General features: G+C 40.4%; 1 protein-coding gene across 9 annotated transcripts in view; it reads left to right on the plus strand.

Moving 5' to 3' along the window:
• The window catches only part of LTBP1 (latent transforming growth factor beta binding protein 1), a 458,508-nt gene that overhangs the window by 60,228 nt on the left and 377,613 nt on the right, over positions 1–20,667 (plus strand). The window contains exon 1 of one of the 9 annotated variants that reach the window (XM_055539773.1): positions 12,715–13,306. The exons of the other annotated variants lie outside the window; for them this stretch is intronic. Coding sequence (XP_055395748.1) covers positions 13,293–13,306 — 14 coding nt within the window. The 5' untranslated portion in view covers positions 12,715–13,292. Of the gene's footprint in view, positions 1–12,714; positions 13,307–20,667 lie in introns of those variants that run through there. 9 annotated transcript variants of the gene reach the window in all.

Consider the following 20,667-nt stretch of genomic DNA (forward strand, 5'->3'; position numbering starts at 1 on the left):
CCAGTGCAAATTTGATGTATGACTTGGGGCACCCAAAGCCGGTGCTCTGTGATAACCTGGAGGAATAGGGTCGGGAGGGAGGTGGGAGGGGGTTCAGGATGGAGGGGACACATGTATACCTGTGGCCGATTCATACTGATATGCGGCAAAAACCATGGCAATATAGTAAAGTAATTATCCTCCAATTAAAATAAATAAAAAATTTTTAAAGGCACTTGGGAAAAGAAAGAAAAGAAATGATACTTCACATTTACCACCTGTAGGTTGATAGGAAGTAGTGTTGAGTGATGCCTGTGCCATGGAGAAGAGGGGTACACAGTCCTTTATCTCTGTCCTGTTCTTAGCTTTCTGTTGTTTGAGTCTTTAAAACAAACAAACAAACTACTATATACTATGATATCTACAAGGATGGGAGACTTTGTGGAATGCTCCTTGAAATATTCTGCTCTTCTAATTAATAGCAGCAACAGCAACGAAATATAAGGTCATTCCCTTTATTTGGACTTTCTCATACTACCCCTAAAAGAAAACAGAAAACTCATTATAAAGCTACATTAATAGGTGAAACTTTAGGGAGAAGTTCCAAGCTTTTTGTAGCACTTAGTAGTTGAGATTGGAACCTGGTCTGAATTTATTAAAGAAGCCAAGGAGATGGTCAGTAATAGAATAGGTAGTTTCCTCAAATGATCTTGAAGACTTTGGGGGGGCCCTTGCTTACTGCTTTTCCCTCAACTCTGCTGACCCTCCCCTTTGTACAGTCATCTGTGTATCTACATAGGTACATAGAAAGGCTACAATAAACATTTAATACATTTTTGTTGAGTTTTTCTTGCAGAAAAAAAAAAATTAATAATGTCTAAGTCCCTGTCCTAGGATGGTTGCCTAAATACTGATATTGCAGGAGTGATCTTATTCTTATGGATACTCTGCCTTCTTTGTTATATTTGCCCATGAAGTCTACAAGATGAAGGTTTTGAGCTTTATTTTATGATGTTGAAAAAAAGATGAAATGGTAGAAAGTTGAAGAAGAGGAACTTAGTCTGGTGATTTTAGGCATTCATGACACTTTAGGGATGTGATGGGAACTAAGATGATGAGCCAGGGACTTTCATCATTTTATGTGTGTGCTTCTAATTTTTTTAGTTTTTATTTTTTAAACATTTTTTTGGATGTGGGCCATTTTTTAAAGTCTTTATTGAATTTGTTACAATATTCCGTCTGTTTTTATATTTTGGTTTTTTGGCCACAAGGCATGTGGGATCTTAGCTCCCCAATCAGAGACTGAACCCATACCTGCTCACTGGAAGGTGAAGTCTTAACCACTGAATCACCAGGGAAGTCCTGTCTATGTGTGTGTGTTTTTAACTTTTTGAAAAAGTAGAAGTTAAATTGAAGTTATATACAGAAGAGTACCAGATCACAAGTGCACATGCTTGCTGATTATCCCATACTCAATGGAAGTACATCCACATCAGAGTAGAATGTTGCCAGCACCACAAATACCCTTTTTCCAGATCTGCCCTCTTCCTTCTCCCTAAAAGGAGCCATTATCTTGACTTCTCATACCAGAGACTGGTTCTGTCTGTTTTAACTCTATGTAAATGAATGTATGCAGGTCAGGAAGCAACAGTTAAAACTGGACATGGAACAACGGACTGGTTCCAAACTGGAAAAGGAGTACGTCAGGATGTATATTGTCATCCTGCTTATTTAACTTATATGCAGAGTACATCATGTGAAATGCCAGGCTGGATGAAGCACAAGCTGGAATTAAGATTTCTGGGAGAAATGTCAATAACCTCAGATATGCAGATGACACCACCCTTATGGCAGAAAGCTAAGAGGAACTAAAGAGCCTCTTGATGAAGGTGGAAGAGGAGAGTGAAAAAGATGGTTTAAAACTCAGCATTCAGAAAACTAAGATCATGGCATCCAGTCGCATCACTTCATGGCAAATAGATGGGGAAACAATGGAAACAGTGACAGACTTTATTTTCTTGGACTTCAAAATCTCTGTAGGTGGTGACTGCAGTCATGAAATTAACAGATGCTTGCTCCTTGGAAGAAAAGCTATGACCAACCTAGACAGCATATTAAAAAGCAGAGACATTGATTTGCCAACAAAAGTCTGTCTTGTCAAAGCTGTGGTTTTTCCAGTATGGATGTGAGAGTTGGACTATAAAGAAAGCTGAGCGCCAAAGAATTGATGCTTTTGAACTATGGTGTTGGAGAAGACTCTTGAGAGTCCCTTGGACTGCAAGGAGTCCAACCAGTCCATCCTAAAGGAGATCAGTCCTGGGTGTTCATTGGAAGGGACTGATGTTGAAGCTGAAACTCCAATACTTTGGCCACCTCAGGTGAAGAGCTGACTTATTAGAAAAGACTCTGATGCTGGGAAAGATTGAAGGCAGGAGGAGAAGGGGATGACAGAGGATGAGATGGTTGGATGGTGTTACCGACTCAATGGACTTGAGTTTGAGCAAGCTCTGGTAGATGGTGAAGGACAGGGAAGCCTGGCATGCTGCAGTCCATGGGGTCACAAAGAGTCAGACACGACTGAATGAACAACAACCACACCAATAATTGAATCTCAGTGTGTATCTTTTCACTCACTGTGATGTATGAGATTCATCTACGTAATCGTGTGTGAGTGTAGTTCACACTTATATTCCAAAGATGATTCCATCATATAAATATACTGCTACTTATTATTTGTTCTGCACTTGATGGATGTTTGGAACTTCTCCAGTTTTTGGCTCTTATAAAGAATGCTGTGAACATATGCAAATTCCAAAAAAAGACCTTTGTGAACTAAGTCATCAGAAAAACAAGCCCAACTCGATGTAGCAATGTCAAGGAGAAGGAGGTCATGATCCATCATGTGAAGTTTGATCATGTTCGTTTCTGTTGGTCAGTGGTGTTTGGTTTTTTGAGAAAAATAGTCACATGAGGAAAGGGATGGGGTGAGAGGGTGTTTGAGGAACTGGAAGCAAAGAATGTTTTCCTCCTGAGCAGGGCTTGGCAGGAAGAGTAGACTGTGGAGTGGGGGTGGAGAGGCAGGGGGAGAATCAGGGTAGTCACTTGGTTCCACACGCTGTCTGCACACTGCGGGGTCCCATGAGGAAGCCTTGGGCAAGAATGGTTTTGAGATAGAACCAGTGAATGCCTGGGTTTATGTTCTGGTTAAAGGTATATAAGAAATTTTGTGGAAACTCAAAAGTTTGCAATTGAAAAGGGCAAGTGCTGGGATAGTTTGCTCTCCAATTTAATTGCTGGAAATCAGGATGGTTTTTGGTGCAGTATAATAATAAGAGCTAATATTTATTGTTTGTCTATTCTGTGCTACGGAGAAGGCAATGGCACCCCACTCCAGTACTCTTGCCTGGAAAATCCCATGGACAGAGGAGCCTGGTAGGCTGCAGTCCATGGGGTCGCTAGGAGTCGGACACGACTGTGTAACTTTCAAATAGACAACCTGAGCAACTTCACTTTCACTTTTCATTTTCATGCATTGGAGAAGGAAATGGCAAGCCACTCCAGTGTTCTTGCCTGGAGAATTCCAGGGACAGGGGAGCCTGGTGGGCTGCCGTCTGTGGGGTCGCACAGAGTCGGAGACGACTGAAGCGACTTAGCAGCAGCAGCATTCTGTGCTAGGTGGCTTTTAAAATTATTTTTTGAGCATTATCTCATTTAACCCTCTCAAAAGAATGTGAGATAGACATTATCATTATTATCCCCACTTCATATGATGGGGCAATTCAGATGCAGAAGGATGAAATAATTTGCCTAAATGCGCTCAGCTAGTAAGTGCAGAGTCAGTATTCAAATTTAGGCAGTCTGTGAAGTTGGCCTCTTTATTCTGCCTCTTCCTTTGATGGCATTCTTACTAGTTTCCTAGAAGGAAATGGCAACCCACTCTGGTATTCTTGCCTGGGAAGTCCCAGGACAGAGGAGCCTGGCAGGCCACAGTCCATGGGGTCGCAAGAGTTGGATTCAGCGACTCTCACCTCCATCTCTGCTGTAACAAATGACCACAAGTTTAGGGACTTCAGGTGGTGCAAATCTGTTCTCATAATTCTGAGGTCAGAAGTCTGGAATGGGTCTCACTGGACTAAAATCGCCATGCTGGCAGGTCTGCCCTTCCTTCCAAAGGCTCTAGGGGAGAATCTGTTTCCTTGCCCTTTCCAGCTTCTAGAGCTTGCCTGCATTCTGTGTCTCATGGCCCCTTCTCCATCATCAAAGCTGATAATCTTGGGCTGAGTCCATCTCACTGCTGCTCTCTGGTTCTTCCTTCTGCCTCCCTCTTCTACATTTAAGGACAATTGTAATGGCATTGGGCCCATCAGAATAGTCCAGGACAGTTTCTCCATCACAGGGTCAGCTGATTAGCCACCTTAATTTCATCTGCAACTTTAGTTCCCCTTTACCATGTAACCTGCTGCTGCTACTGCTAAGTCGCTTCAGTCGTGTCCAACTCTGTGCAACCCTGTAGACGGCAGCCTACCAGGCTCCTCTGTCCTTGGGATTCTCCAGGCAAGAATGCTGGAGTGGGTTGCCATTTCCTTCTCCAATGCATGAAAGTGAAAAGTGAAAGTGAAGTCGCTCAGTCGTGTCTGACTCTCCGCGACCCCATGGACTGCAGCCCACCAGGCTCCTCCGTCCATGGGAGTTTCCAGGCAAGAGTACTAGAGTGGGGTGCCATTGCCTCCTCCAACCATGTAACCTAACATAGAGGTTCTGGGAATTAGGATGTGGACATCTACAGGGGGCTGTTATTCTGGCTGCCACAGACTTTTACCAGGGACCTGGTCTTTTTCTGGCAATCTTCTCTGCTACTCTCGAGTGAGCCATCATCAGAGGGATGGTAGTTAATCATCACAGTATTCATTAGTGAAGAGCAGAGACAGCCCTCAGGACTCGTATAATGTTCGATGGAAACACTCCACATAGATTGAAGGCCTGAATGTGGCCCCCAGTGTTCTCGGAAATCTTGGGCCCAGCACACTCAGGCATTTGTGGTAGATGAAAGGGAGATGGGAATCAAGAGATCAAGAGCCTAGAGATGGCAGGGACCAGGAGGGGCTGGCTCCTCACGCTCTTAGCCTCCTGGAAGGAGGGGTTGAAAAGTCAGCACCACTGTTGACATATAATGGCCCCACCCACTAGACAAAGTGGCCTGTGGGCTCTGATTGCCACTTTCTTGGGGGGGGGGGCAGGGAGGAAGGAGTGGGCAGACGGGGGGAGGTAGGGGGAGAGGGCTGGGAATACCTCTCTCTTCAACAATTAGACCAGGGCCCTTGAGCCCGAAAAAGTGTTTCCCGTGTGATTATTCTTCTGCATTGAAATAAATTTGTGCACTGAAAGCTGAATTAATTACTTGTCAGAGCACTTGCTGCGAATGGACAATGGAACTGGGATTGAAACACACACGTATCCACTGATAAGAAGTTGGAACAAAACACAGTTTGGCTCACATGTGGGACCCATGAGCTTCAGGCCTGGCCTGCGTGGTGGATGCCAAGCATGAGAATGATGCTCAGGGCCTGATTGTGGGTTGTGCAGATTAAAGATTCCTCTTTACATTTGGATATATTTGGCATTCCATAGATACTACGCGTGAATCCTTCCAAAGTGCCTCTGGGGTTGCTCTAAATCTTCTTTCCTTGTTTTTCTTGGCTTAAGTGTTTGTTTGTGTTTGAGAAAAGTGTAGACTAAATTATAAAGACTAAATTTTTGTTACAGTTCTCTGCCCTGGAGTTGCCTGGGATCAGGCTGAAGAACCTATAAGACGTGAGTCCTCTGTGAGGTGACAAGTACACCTCATATTATACAACATGTGTGTGAGTTGGAAATAAAAGTCTGAGTTAAATAACTTGTGTGGTAAATATGCCTCAGGTTAGTATATTTTCACTGAGGTTTTCAAAGTTGAGTATATTTTTTACCTATTTATCTGTAATCATACTAGAGATGACCTAGCAGAAAGAGCTGATCCTAGGGTCCACAGAAAAGAAGTTTTAAGTAGAAAGAAAGTCTACTCAAACTCCATGGAGAAAAGAAAACCCTGGATTTGCTATTCCAGAAAAAATGTCCCTCATTTTTTAGGACTGCAGTTTTTGGACAAGTTGTGTTTATCAGGGATAGCAGGAGGAACCCGAAGGACTGGGTGAAATTAAATCGTGGATTGGAGAATGTTCTTATACCCATCAGAGTCAGGGGGCTTTTCCACAGGTGGGTGGAAAGGCTCTGACTGTCCCCTGTATGCCAGGTTCTGGGGTCTTTCCGAAGTATGAGGTCTAGTTCAGAATAGAGGGATCTTTTCAAAACGTGAGTCTTGTCTTGTCTTGCTCTGCATAAAAGTCTCACTGGCTTCTCAGTGCTCTGTGGGTAAAGATTAGTTCTTTAGTGGATGGGGCTTCCCAGGTGGCTCGGTGGTAAAGAATCTGCCTTCCAATACCTGCCAATACAGGAGACGCGGGGTTCAGTCCCTGGTTTGGGAAGATCCCTTGGAGGAGGAAATGGCAACCTACTCCATTTTTCTTTCCTCAAAAACCCCATGGATATAGGAGCCTGGTGGGCTACAAGTCCATGTGGTCTCAAAAGAATCGGCCATGACTAAGTGACCAAACACACAACACACCTAGGGGTTGGGACTCCATGGTCTCACCTTTCCCAACCTGTCGCTGTGTTACAGGCAGCTCCCAGATTGTGCCCAGCTTCTTCCTGACACGTTTTCTCTGTCTGCAGCCATATGTGCACATACATGTTCTTTCTTGTTAACACCTGCTCATCCCACTGATCTGTTTTCCCAGGGAAAGAATTCCCCGATACCTCCCTTACTCCCTGAAAGATGCTTTCCTAGCACCATCTCCTCCCTTCGTAGCATTCATTTCTGTTTGTGTGATTTACTCTACCAGGCACAGTGCTTACTTGGCAAACACATAAATGTAGGTGGTATTACAACTGCTCTGAATCGAAAAGTCTGATTACACACGAATGCAGACATTAACCCATCTTCTAAGCTGCCTCAGTTTCCTCAAAATAATTAGAAGAGATAAGTTCAATATGTCACTGATCAGAGTAGGCAGAAGTTCACTGAATCATCCCACTTACTGAATCATTCCAGGACAGCAGTTCAGTCCTGGCGTCCCGGTCTTCTGGGCTACCCCTAGGTGATGATGGGACCCCATCCTAACATCTCTGCATGTTATAGGAACTAGCATTGATCAGATTCCACTTAGTTATCTGGATGTTATCTTTTTGACATTGCAATGCCAAGTCTTCTTGCTCCTTACACTTCCTAGAGTGCCTGTAATAGACGTAAGGCACGTTAATAAACAAGAAAGAGACGGCAGAGCCCAGGCAGCCAGTCTCTTGGGGAGATTACTGAAACTGACACTATAAATCAATCCAGTTTATGAACTCAAAGTACTCATGAGCACTTAATTAAATATAAATTGATTTGAACCTGACTCAAGATTGGCTCAACTCTTGTAGAAAGCAAACAAGGACATTTAGGCAGACTTCTATTTTTTTTTTTTTTCCAGGGTTCATATGGTTCCAGAGTGATGTTATTCATGGAGTTAGCTCTTAGTAAAACACAGGAGAAATATTTTATCGGTATCTTTGAATAGGATTATTCAACCTTGGGATGAATAATTCAACCTGTCCCTTTTGAAAGTTATTTGAGCATAACAGAAAATAGAACAAGAGTGTATTAGGTACAGATTTTTTTTTCATCATCCACATTTTTCAACCTGCACAGACTTACTGCTTAAGGGGGCAAGAACCTTACCCAGAGTCACGCAGGAAGGTGGCAGTGACCTGTGACTTGCACCTGCCCTCGTTTATACACCATGGTCTGACTTGTGTGTGTGTTCTAAGTCACTTCAGTTGTGTCCAACTCTTTGTGACCCTGCGGACTGTAGCCCTCGAGGCTCCTCTGTCTGTGGGATTCTCCAGGCAGGAATACTGGAGTGGGTTGCCATTTGCTACTCCAGGGGATCTTCCTGACCCAGGGATCGAACTTGTGTCTCTTACATCTCCTGCCTTGGCAGGTGGGTTCTTGACCACTAGCAGCCACTTGGGAAGCCCATGACTCTTTTTTACCAAAATAATAAAAAACAATATGCACAGTAATTTTGAAGCCTGAATATAAATAGAAAGGATGGAAGAGTGGAAAATTTTAGCTGTTGCATGAAATCTCAAGCAAGCTACTCTTATTGGACAAAAAGTTATTTTCAAAACAATCAAGATTCATTTAATCAAAGTGTATTGTCTCAGGGAGAAAATGTGATAGTTCAATATAGTAAGTTACCAATGTAGAAGCTGTTCCTAAATTTAAAAAAATTAGCTAGCCTGTTACAGGTACAGAGGTTATTTTTTAAAAAATTCTCATGTTAGGGCTTTCTTGACATGGGTATCACTGTTATTGTTTTAAAGCATTGCCTCTTTTTCTTTTTGCCTGATGTTGGTGTTTTGCCAAGTGCTGGTATTTGGAGATTTGATGGACAGAATCTAACGTGAGACATCATTCTTTCTTAATTTGTTCAAAGCCTCTTTATGCACCAGCTAATCCTTCCTAATTATATTTCTAGGAAGGATGTTCTTAACTCAAACAGGAAGATGACATGGGCATTTTGAGGAGATTAGGATGCACTTTACTCAGAGAAAAGAAATTTGAAAGGAGGCATTCTCTCTTTCCCATTTCTCATTCCCTGGGCACAAATGACCATTTTCCTTCTCGGTCTTTTGTGGAACTTTTTTCCTCTCTCTTTATGTTTCTCTTCCATTCCTGTGGCTCCCCTTTATCTCCTGGTTTAAGTAAGCTTTTTGAAGGAATAAAAAAAAAAGTCTAAGAAACTAATTTCCATGGATGAGGCAAGCATTTCACAACTTAATTGGCTTAATGTCTTGAAAGGCGAGCTGGGAATCTAAATAATTGTAAAATTTAATGTGCGTATATTAGAAATATTTTATGCCAGGTTGAAGCACTTTGCAATCTCCTTGATTAATTTCTTGCTGCCATATTCTTTTGTCTTAATGTGATTTTTATGTGGAAGTGATATGATGTATATTTGTGATATGTATATTTGTTTCAGATCCTTAATGCTTTGAACAGTGTCGTCATTGTCAAATAAGACCGATAAGTAAATTATAGTCTGTAAACTCTTAGTGGTTTTGAATATTCCTATGAAGTAAATTATCATATGCTCACAGAATAATTTCAATTTTTCTTCTTAGTTTTTTTAAACTGAGCTAGAACATTTCCCACATTTATTAGCCCTCTGTATTTTTATGTGAATAATCTATTTACATCCTTTGCCACATTTAAATTACATGTAATTTATACTGCATGTTCCTATAATTATATATTTTTTAATTTATAAGAGCTCTTTTCATATTAACAATCCCTTTGTTAAACATTTCAAGAACTCTCAAAGAGGGGCGGAAAGAATGCAAAGAATGTTATTAGTATTTATTGAATCTTTTTATGCCCCAATTTGGAATAAGTTTCTTACATTGGATTTTTGAAAATTCCCACTTGCACATGAGGACAAGAATATAGTCTGTGACTCATTGGGTAATTTATTTCAGAATTCTAATGTCCGATGAGAGGCTTGTCAATCGACAGAGACAGACATCTTTTGGTTCTCGTGAACCATCTATAACTTACCAAGCCTAAATAGTTCTCGAGCATTTTGAACTGGTTGCCTTAAGCCAGGCTCATCTTCCTTAATGAAGTTGGAAGCTCTATTCTCACCTCCACAATCCAGAACTTTAATTAACTATAGTTGATTCATTCAGTCTGTAGACAAAGATTTATTGGTTGCTGACCATGTGCTCAGAGAAGGCAATGGCACCCCACTCCAGTACTCTTGCCTGGAAAATCCCATGGATGGAGGAGCCTGGTAGGCTGCAGTCCATGGGGCCGCTAAGAGTCTGACATGACTGACCGACTTCACTTTCACTTTTCACTTTCATGCATTGGAGAAGGAAATGGCAAACCACTCCAGTGTTCTTGCCTGGAGAATCCCAGGGACGGGGGAGCCTGGTGGGCTGCCGTCTATGGGGTCGCACAGAGTCGGACAGGACTGAAGTGACTTAGCAGCAGCAGCAGCAGACCATGTGCTAGGTACTGTTCTAGGCACTCCAGTTGGAGGTATCAGGCTAAAATGCTGAACAAATGTTAATAATATAGTTAAATAGTTACCCAGTTGACTGCTGCTGCTGCTGCTGCGTCGCTTCAGTTGTGTCTGACTCTGTGCGACCCCAGAGACGGTGGCCCACCAGGCTCCCCCATCCCTGGGATTCTCCAGGCAAGAACACTGGAGTGGGTTGCCATTTCCTTCTCCAATACCCAGTTAACTAGTAAAGTATAAATTCAAATGAAGCATGAAGAGGTGGGCTATCGATGAGGACTGAAGTAAAGGAAAGCATACTAGAATCTGAGAGACTTAGAATAATAAAGGAGAAGCTGGCTTTTAAGTAAAGGAAAATAACAAGATGGAAGATATGGTGGGAATAAGTCTCCTATTTCCCAAGGAGAGGTAGAAGATTAATCTCATCAGGTGACTGAAGAATAGCAGGCAGATTCTTGACCAACTGAGCTATCCGGGAAGCCCAGGAAATAGGATGGGATGGGCAGATCCAGATTATAGAAAGCCCTGAAAACTGGGGAGAGGATCTTTTTGTGTTGAGAAATAAGAGATATTAGTCACTAGAGGAATATAAGACCTACCTGTGGGATGTCAGATCAGGTGCAGTGCTGTGACCGTGGGAGGGGAGGCCTGTGGTTGATGGGCAGATGGTAGAAAACAGTGCCTGAAGAAGCTGAGTCTACCTACTCCTTATAGTAACTTCTTGAGAGCAAACTTGATTTTCTTTAAAACAGAAGGGATACAGACCAGAAGTCAAGAAAATAGTTCCTTTGGATCCACGCTAAGGAATTACATGTATGTTTCTCTCTTTCTCTCTCTCTAGATGTGTTAAATCAAGTGATATATAAAATAAAAAAAAAAATAAATCAAGTGATATACAGTTGTATCCACGTGAGGAATGGGAAAATGTGGGGCTGTCTTTGAAAAGTTCCTTCTTACTCCACTCTATCCCTGTATTCAAATTCATTCATCTGTAATCAGAACCAGATTTTATTTCCTTCTATGTTGATCATGCTGACATTTCAGAACATATTTGGTGACATTGCATCAGTCTCTGTACAGAAATTGAGGTCCCTTTTTACTTTTTCAAGTGTTCATCAGACTCCAGTTCTTTTCCTTTACCTTTGTTGGCTCAACAGTGTTTGCCATTCATGTGACCTCTGCCTCTTCCAGCATAAATCTCTGTGCATCTTCTCTGTGGTTTTCATGCTATGCTAGGAATGATCAATTCAGCTATATGCCTCTTCTGCTAGGATTGAAATTCCACATCTTCCATGATGTCTTTATGATGAGCTGGAAAGAAGTCTGATACATATGCAAGTATATGCACACACACGTGTGCACACACAAAGGTCTGTATAACAACCTACATGATGATAGGCTTTAAATATCTTTCTAGTTGGATCACATTATCTAGTTTCTAGTTGGATTGTATTATCATTAGTTATTATTTAAACAGATGTAGTAAAGAAGGGCTTCCCAGGTGGTGCTAGTGGTAAAGAACCTGCCTGCCAGTGCAGGAGACATAAAAGACGTGGGTTTGATCCCTGGGTCGGGAAGATCCCCCAGAGAAGGAAATGGCAACACACTCCAATATTTTTGCCTGGGAAATCCCATGGACAGGAACCTGTGGAGCTATATAGTCCATGGTGTCCCAAAGAGTTGGACATGACTTAGAGACTAAACAACAACTATAAAAAACTGAAGTCTGAAACAATTGTGTTATTTCTTATTCTACAGTGTTAATAAATAATGCAGTTTTGTTTGACTTCACTTGTATATGTTGTTTAGCTGTTGAGGCCTAGGGTTGCTAGGAAAGGTTTTATGATTTGCTTTGTAATCAGTCCAGCAACATGCTACTTGAAAGTGGTGTTTTCTTTCACAGAATCAGAAATACCTTCCAAACCCACTGCTTCTTTCAAAAAAACTTACGTATATCATCATTAGGGTTCAAATCAACTTAGGATGATCTTTTACCAAGTAAAGATTTGATCAACCCATTAGGAATTCTTTAGCAAGAAACCAAAGGGAAGGATTTGTGACTTTGAATCACAAATATTTATTGAGTACTTACTATGTGCCAGGTACTAGGCTAGTAGCTAAACAATTCTTTAATTTCAGTGAATACTCTATATCTGTTATGTTTTTCTCCTCTCTTTCTAGTATTTCTAGAATGAGAAGTTAAATTTTTATTTGTTTTTAGTAGTTATATTTTTATAGGACAAAACATTTGTAATGCAATTCCCTCTACTGATATTAAATCAAATATTTGACCTGTTCCATCAAAGTCCAGTTCTGGTGTTAAAAGGCCTGAAATTGGTTAATTAGCTGATTAGCTTGCTGTAACATCATGCCAGACACCCTTCTTACTTGTAGCCAGTACTGAGGAAAGATCTAACTAACCCCTAACTAGCCTTTCAATCTCACCACTGCAGGTGTGGGCAATTAAATGAGAATGAGAAAGGAGATTTTTGCCTGATTAGAAGCTTTGAGCAATGATAGTGCATGAGTTAATAGCTTCTGTAGAGTTTTTGAAGGGTAAGCCAGCCGCAGAAAAGAAGGGGGGCATTTTATGTGTGGGAGATTTCCCAGGAAGAGCAGAATCTGAATGTTAACTGGCTTCAGCCGGACCAGCTTCCTTTTGTATGGAGACACTGCCTCTAGTGTTTAGGAAAAAACTGCACACTGGAAAATTGTGTAACATTATGGTGCCATCTATCTTGAAAATGAATTATTTTTTATTGACTGCTTTAAAGCAGTTTCCAGATAACTAAAAAACTAATTATTTTGCATATGGACAAGTTCCTCAGGCAGAAGCCTTTAAAGTTATATTTCAGAGGGGCCTCAGGAGTTATCCATGTGGTGTGATGAAACTGCTTTTTGTAGAGCTCCCAGGAGCCCCCGCGCCTGCCTGGCTTTCTGGGCGCAAGGCGCGTATACGGAGGAGTCCTTGCACTCTTTCTTGGTCTGACTTGGGATGAATTTTCAGGACATCTCTTTTTCTCTCAGACGGTGTTTACCCTCTAAATTCAAAGGTTCACTTTCTTCCTAAGAGTGCTTTGTATCCGTCTTTTCTTTTTTTTCTGTCTTTATGGGGTGAGAGGCCTGGATAGACAAATCTATGGAGTTTGAAGGATGAGGCAAAATTGGTAGGTTTGTTGTCTTTGTTTAAGGGGGGGAAAAGGCTAAATGGTTTTACTTCTCAGATTTTCTTAGAATAAATTCAAATGAAAAAATATTGGGAGTATTTTAACCTGTGAAATGCTTGTTGACATTAATATAATGAAGATACTTAAGAATTTAAATGTTTAGCACTGACAAAGCCCGGGTGAAATCTTGGAGGTGAGGTTTTTCTTTTTGGTTAGTGGGGTTGCTACCTAAAACTTTATCATATAAGTGTATATACACTGCAGTTAAACTGTTAATGTTTGGTTTTTAAAGTCTGTGTGGATCAGAAAATGGATTTAGTATTCCATATTCTCTAGAATGATGACAGACCATGGAAGCCTGGGACAATGCTGGCATGTTTTCAAAGGAATTCTTCCCTGGTCTGGATACGATAATAAACACAAGTGCAGTTTGGTCGACTTATTATATACACAACATGTATGATAGTTTGGAAGTTGGTTTTTTTTTTTTGTTTCTTTTGTTTTAGGTGCACCGGTTATAGCTGATTTTTGTAGAGGGTTTGAAATAGCATTTGGTTAAAAACTGGGGCTGACATTCTTTAAAAAAAAAAAAAGACTGGTATGAGTTAATGAATACAGAAAACGCAAATATCCATACCAATCAATTCATAAAAGAGTTCAAGTCAAAACATATGAACGTAAGTTGAACTTTTATGATTTTGCCATTGGGCAGCAGGTGGCAAGCTTTGCTTTTCAATGGATTTGGGTTTTATTTTTACACCAAAGGATGCCAAAATTTGAAGAGGGTGGTTTGAATCCACTGGAATATGTCATTTCTTGGCAGTGTGACCTTGAACCACCTCCTTCGCTCATCGTGCATAATTGCCTTTCTTTGGATGTTAAAGACAGCTTTTGAGTCCGATGTTGCAGATGGATAAGAATTAATTTATATGAGTGATGCTTTATTCTCTCGTGATTTTTAACAACACATTGCTAGTGGAGAAAATGAATTAGAAACAAATGAGTTTCTTAGGGCAGTCCCTGTATGATTTACACATTTTGTTTGTACAGTTTTTTGTTTTACTTAATACTACATTTTACATAGATAACCTTTTGGGTTTTTTTTTTTTTTTTTTTTTGCTTTCACTTTAAAAAATCACTTCTTACCGGCTAGGTACCTTGATACCTAGGTGTGAAAAGTAATTAAACAGAACTGAACAGAGTTCCATGGAAGTGTTTTTGGAAAGTTGGAGAAAAATATATTTTGAAACCAGAATTGAAAACCCGTATCTTCCTTTAGGCTATACTGTGTGTTTAGTTAAGATTTGAATTTTAAGTCTGGAAAAAAGATTAAGCTTCAAGATGGGAGTGATGGTGAAGTGGGCACCAAATTATAGACTGTTTGTTTATACTTTCTATAAAAATATTTCTTCTTGGATCATTTTTTTCATTATGGAAAAATTGGGGAGAATAGAATGAAGAAGCATATGAATCACTATAAATATTTAATAGTCTATAAATATTCAACACCTGCTAGGTACTTAAATCGTTTTCTAGACCTTTTGTGAGAATTGAATTCATATGGGCTATATTGTATGTATGTAATTGTTCTTAACCTTTTTCCTACTCCAGCCCTGCATTTTTACATGTTACTAATCATATTTACAAAATATAGTTCCTTAGCAGAGTGTATAAAGGATAATGAAAAAGCAAAATGCTCATACCCACTGTCTAACTGGGTAAAACACTACCTTATCTTAGAGGCACTCCATGTGGCCCTTCTCATCCCCTTACCCTCTCCCTCCAACAAAGTAATTTGTATGAATCAGTCTCTGCTTCTCCTTATAGCTTTAGCTTGTATTTTGGTACTTCTGAATACTGTTACTTCAGTAGCAATTTTTTTTCACTTTTAAAAGAAGCATGTTGTTTGTCTTCTTCTGAGAGTAGCTTTTCTGCCCTTTGTAGCAGTGGCTGTCAAACTTGAGTCCATCAGATTCACCGGGAGGCCTTTAAAAACCATGGCTTGCTGGGCCCTTGCAGGGTGAGTAAGTCAGCAGATCTAGGGAGGAGAGTTTGCCAGGTTAACAGCCTTGCAGGTGACGCTGATGCCGTTGGCCTCGGGATAGCACTTTGAGAGCCCCTGATTACACTGATGCTTCGTAGTTGGGATTCATCTATTTTTCCTTCTTATATAATTCCATTATGTGAATATACCTCAGTTTTTATATCCATTCTCCTGGTGATGGGCATTTGGGTTGCTTCCAACAGTTGAGTTAAGAGCACTTTTGTATGAGTCTTCTGTCAAATATTAAGTTTTTATTGAATGAAGTAAGAAAACATCCAAGTATTCCACTTGTATTTAATGGTAAGTTTTGTTTCACAAAGATTTTTGTTTTAAAAATTTTTTTCACATACTCTGTTATATGAAATGACTTTTTTCTTTTTACAGATAAGCTCATCACAAGAGTTTAAAACCACTCGTATGGAGTACATTGATCAATGTCGTCTTTTATCAATTGTTATCTTGTTTAAGATATCCTCCCCTATCTCATTGCCCTCAGATTATTTTCTTTTCTAAAAGCTCTTCCATTCACATTTGTTTAGTGCACCTGGAATTGATTTTTTGAGTATGGTGTGATTTTATATATTCTCCATATTGGTAGCTTTCTGGCTTAGTGCTGTTTATTGACAAACTCCACTTCCGCCCCTACCCTTGAACTGTGGTACTGTATTTTTCATATGCAGGTTTCTAAATATATGTAAGTCTGTTTCTGGATTTTCTATCCTGTTAATGATGGTTTCTATCCTGGAGTCAGTACCTTAAGAACTGTAATTGTATTAATACAGTAGATCTTGGTAGGCGATTCCTCTGTCTTTGTTCAACTCCAGTTCCATATAATTATAGAATCAACTTGTCACACCTTAAAAAAAAATCGGCCTGGAATTTTGATTATTGCATTGAATCAGTATATAATTTTGAGATGAATATGCATCTTTTTGATACTGACTCTTCTTGTCCATAAGTATGTCCCTCTATTTAGGTCTTTCATGTCTTAACACATTTTTATAACTGTCTTCATGAAGTTCTTGTGGATCTTTTGTGAGACCTATTGGCCTTATATTTCTGGTTGCTTTAGTAGTAGAATTGTCCCTAAAATTTCATTTTCAAACATGCTTTCATAAAAAAATGAGGTTGCCTGGTTTTTGTACACTGAAACTTCTCAACTCACTTATTAATTCTAGTATGTTGTCTAATTCTTTTGGGTTTTCTATGGAAAATTTTATTGTGGGGAGACATTATTCTTCTAACCTTCATATCTGTAAGTTTTGTGCCTTTCTGCATCGCCTGGGGTCCCCAGCTCATTGTGAGACAGGTTAATATTCGTGAGTTTGGTTCCTTATTTTGGAAGAGTTTTGTCTTTAATCGCTGAGCGCCACATTTACTGTAGGTGTTTTGTAGTTAGCCTTTATCAAGTTGTCTTCCCTGGTGGCTCAGACGGTAAAGCGTCTGCCTACAATGCAGGAGACCCGGCTTCGATTCCTGGGTCGGGAAGATCCCCTGGAGAAGGAAATGGCAACCCTCTCCAGTACTCTTGCCTGGAAAATTCCATGGACGGAGGAGCCTGGTAGGCTACAGTCCAAAGGGTCGCAAAGAGTCAGACACAACTGAGCATCTTCACTTTCACTTTATCAAGTTAAAGGAGATCTCCTGTATTGCTTGAATGCCAAAAGTATCTTCTACATATATTGAATTGGATCATATGATTTGATCATATGGTTTCCTTTTATCTTTAATGTGGGGAGTTATATTAAAAGAATTGCTAATGTTGGAACAAACTTGCATTCATATAATAAACGTCACTTGGCCATGATGTCTTTTTTAATCTTTGAGTTTGCATCCGTATTCGTGACTGAGACTGGTGCTTTCTCACACTGTTTTGTTATGATTTTGGTATAAGGTGATGTTGGCATAATAGAATGAGATGTGGGGTGTTCCTTCTCTCCTTTCTTGAGAAAATTTTATATAAGATTGGATGTTTGGTAGGACTCATTTATAAAATTATCTAGGTATTTTCCATGTAGGATGATCTAATTTTTAATTGACATTTTGTATTATTTGTACTTGATTTTTTTTCTTTTTGTTCTACTTTTTAGATTTAGTTTCTTTTCTGCTGTTCTTTCGTCCCGCATCACAAATGCTTTTGATGATATACTTCTTTGCTGTTTTTAGTGATTAGCCAAGATGTTTACCCCAAATAAACAATGTGTATTTAAATTAACAAAGGCAAAAGGTATTCAGTATTTTTACCTCCAACCAAAATAGCATAAGGCTGTAGGATGCTTACATTTGGATCACTCCCTCCAGAGGTCTGGGCTGTTATTTTTCAACATTTCAATGGAAAAAACTTTAATTCTATAAATTAAATATTGTGTAATTGCTTCGTATAATTAATGCTTATTTAGATCTTCCCACGTATTGACCCTTTTTCTTTTTGTTGTTCACCATTACTACTTATATTTTAGACAGTCTCTTTGGGATAATTTTTTCTTAAAGTGCCACTTCCAGAAAATCAGGTGGTGAGGGTCTTGATTTCATTGGATTTTTTTTTTTTCCTGGATGTGCAGTTGTAGTTTGACAACTAATGTTTTGGCAAGCATTTGAAAGACTTTGTCCCATAGTCTTCTGACTTCCCTTGTTAATTGTTGATAAATCAGCTGATCGTTGGCTTGGTTCCTGTTCCTTTATAGGTAATCTCTTTTCTTTTTGGATTTTAAAAATTTATCTTGCTTGGGATTTATTGGAATGGGAGGACTCATGTTCTTGCCTTTTGGAAGCTTCTTAGTCATTTTTTTTCTTGGACTGTTGCCTCTTTCCAGTGCTCATTTTATGTAAGTGTGGTTAGACAACTGTTAAACGTTCTCTGAATTTCTCTTTCATATGCTCCTTGTCTCTCTGTGTTGCACACGGGGGTCATCTCTTCTAGTTTACTAATTCTCTATTGAGTTCTACCATACCTGCTGTCATTTTTGGGGTTACCCTTTGCAAATGTTACATATTTGTATATCTAAAAGTCCTGTTTGGATTTCTTTCACCTCTCCCTAGTCTTTAAGTCTTTTATCAATTAGTTGTAATTTCAGTGTCGTCATTATTTACACACGTTCAATAGACTGGAATCGTAAGCTGCAGAGTATAACAATATGCAGTTGTTACTGGACTGAGACTGCAGTCTGATTTTGGTTCCGATGACCTCGTACATTGTGTGCTTTCAGACTGTGAGTAAATGTTCACCAGAATTTTGCTTCTAGAATTCCTTCAGATCCAGTGTTGAAGATACGTTCCTACAGAGGCCTTTGGTTTTGCTTTTAACCAGTTTCTGGGGGTACCTACAATCCCGGCCCACCTTTAAATTTGAGTTGCCATTGTTCTGGCCTCTCAGGTTTTTTTCTTTCTTCCTTTTTTCAGGTATTTTTTAATTTGGCTGCTGAAACTGCCTAAAGGCGGATTTATAATTAGAAATACTCACCCCAGATTATTTTTGTTACTGTAACTTCATGTTTACCCAGAGCCCAAGCTGACACAGGCACATATCTGCGTAGTCTGTCTGTCGGGTGGTTTTCTGGGGTCACCTACTGAAAGTGTTGCTGTTTGGTGTGACGTGGGACCTCTTACCTCGTCTGGCTCCTGGGTCTGTCCCTGTGCCCCACGCAGCATGTTACAACCTGTAATCTAGGCATCCAGAAATGGCAGATATCCCTTCAGGGCAAATACCCCTTGTGGTGCCAACTCATGTCCCTGGATTCATGCTCTCAGGTGTGTCTGGCTTCTCAGAATTTCCCTTAGTCCGCTGCCAGCTCACCAGTAGTTGGGTATTTTGTCCAGCAGTTTTACTTGTCCGATACTGGCAGATTTTCTGCAGACATCTAAGCCTCTATTCTGCCAGAAGTAGTGATCTGAGTTAATTTATTTTAAAGAGCTTTTGTTCTGAGAAATCAGAAACCTAATGTTTGGAGGATAAACCTGAAGTTCTCTGTGCTGCAAGCAGCTCATCTCAGTTGAATAATTATACTCTAGGTCTTTGGAGAGATTCGTACATTCTTGTCGTTCATGGCATGAGGAGTCTTATGGAAACCTCCCTCTTTCGTGTGTGGGTGGGGGACCTCATCCAGCCAAGCAGCTGATGAGCCTGAGGGACCTGCAGGCTCCTCTGGGGCCGCTTTCCCCGGGTCAGCCCCTTGGCACCCTGACAGGGACACCTGAGCGCTGGGCTGTGCCTCCATTTCCTGCCCTTTGTCTTTTTGTCTCCTGCCTAGTAGTTAAACCTTGTCTCCTGTTGCTTCTTTTTGCTCGATAGTTTCATTTGGGCGTTTTTAAGTACTCACAGACATGTACTTTTAGAGTCCTGATGAGTGTATTCAAAGATTAAATTGGCCTTTGTGTGTTATAATCCCACTCCTCTCTTTCAGGGTTTGACAAGAGAAAACTGAAGTGCTGTTGATTATTAAACAGGGAGGAGGAGGAAAGAGCTTGTAATTTTGGAGTAGGAAAAGGGCAGGCACATAGTTGTTGCTTCTATTCCAGTGGCATCTGACAGGAGAAAAAACATAACTACCCTTACGAGAGAGTGGAAGAAGCCCCATGGACATATATGTTACTGCCATTCCCTTCTCCAGACATACATTGCCACTTCTGAATTAGTAAAATCACTGCAGATGGTGATTGCAGCCATGAAATTAAAAGACGCTTACTCCTTGGAAGAAAAGTTATGACCAACCTAGATAGCATATTGAAAAGCAGAGACATTACTGTGCCAACAAAGGTCCGTCTAGTCAAGGCTATGGTTTTTCCAGTGGTCATGAATGGATGTGAGAGTTGGACTGTGAAGAAAGCTGAGTGCCGAAGAATTGATGCTTTTGGACTGTGGTGTTGGAGAAGACTCTTGAGAGTCCCTTGGACTGCAAGGAGATCCAACCAGTCCATTCTGAAGGAGATCAGCCCTGGGATTTCTTTGGAAGGAATGATGCTAAAGCTGAAACTCCAGTACTTTGGCCACCTCATATGAAGAGTTGACTCATTGGAAAAGACTCTGATGCTGGGAGGGATTGGAGGCAGGAGGAGAAGGGGACGACAGAGGATGAGATGGCTGGATGGCATCACTGACTCGATGGATGTGAGTCTGAGTGAACTCCGGGAGTTGGTGATGGACAGGGAGGCCTGGTGTGCTGCGATTCATGCGGTTGCAAAGAGTCGGACACGACTGAGCGACTGAACTGAACTGAGAGCTATAAATGAAAATAATACTGTATTAGTTTTGAATGTGCTGTTTCATGGGTCTAAATTCACTACTTCTTGAATCTAAATTCACAAGTTTAGTGCTGTTTTA

This window comes from Bubalus kerabau, chromosome 11, assembly GCF_029407905.1.
Source record: "Bubalus kerabau isolate K-KA32 ecotype Philippines breed swamp buffalo chromosome 11, PCC_UOA_SB_1v2, whole genome shotgun sequence".
NCBI classification, from domain to species: domain Eukaryota; kingdom Metazoa; phylum Chordata; class Mammalia; order Artiodactyla; family Bovidae; genus Bubalus; species Bubalus kerabau.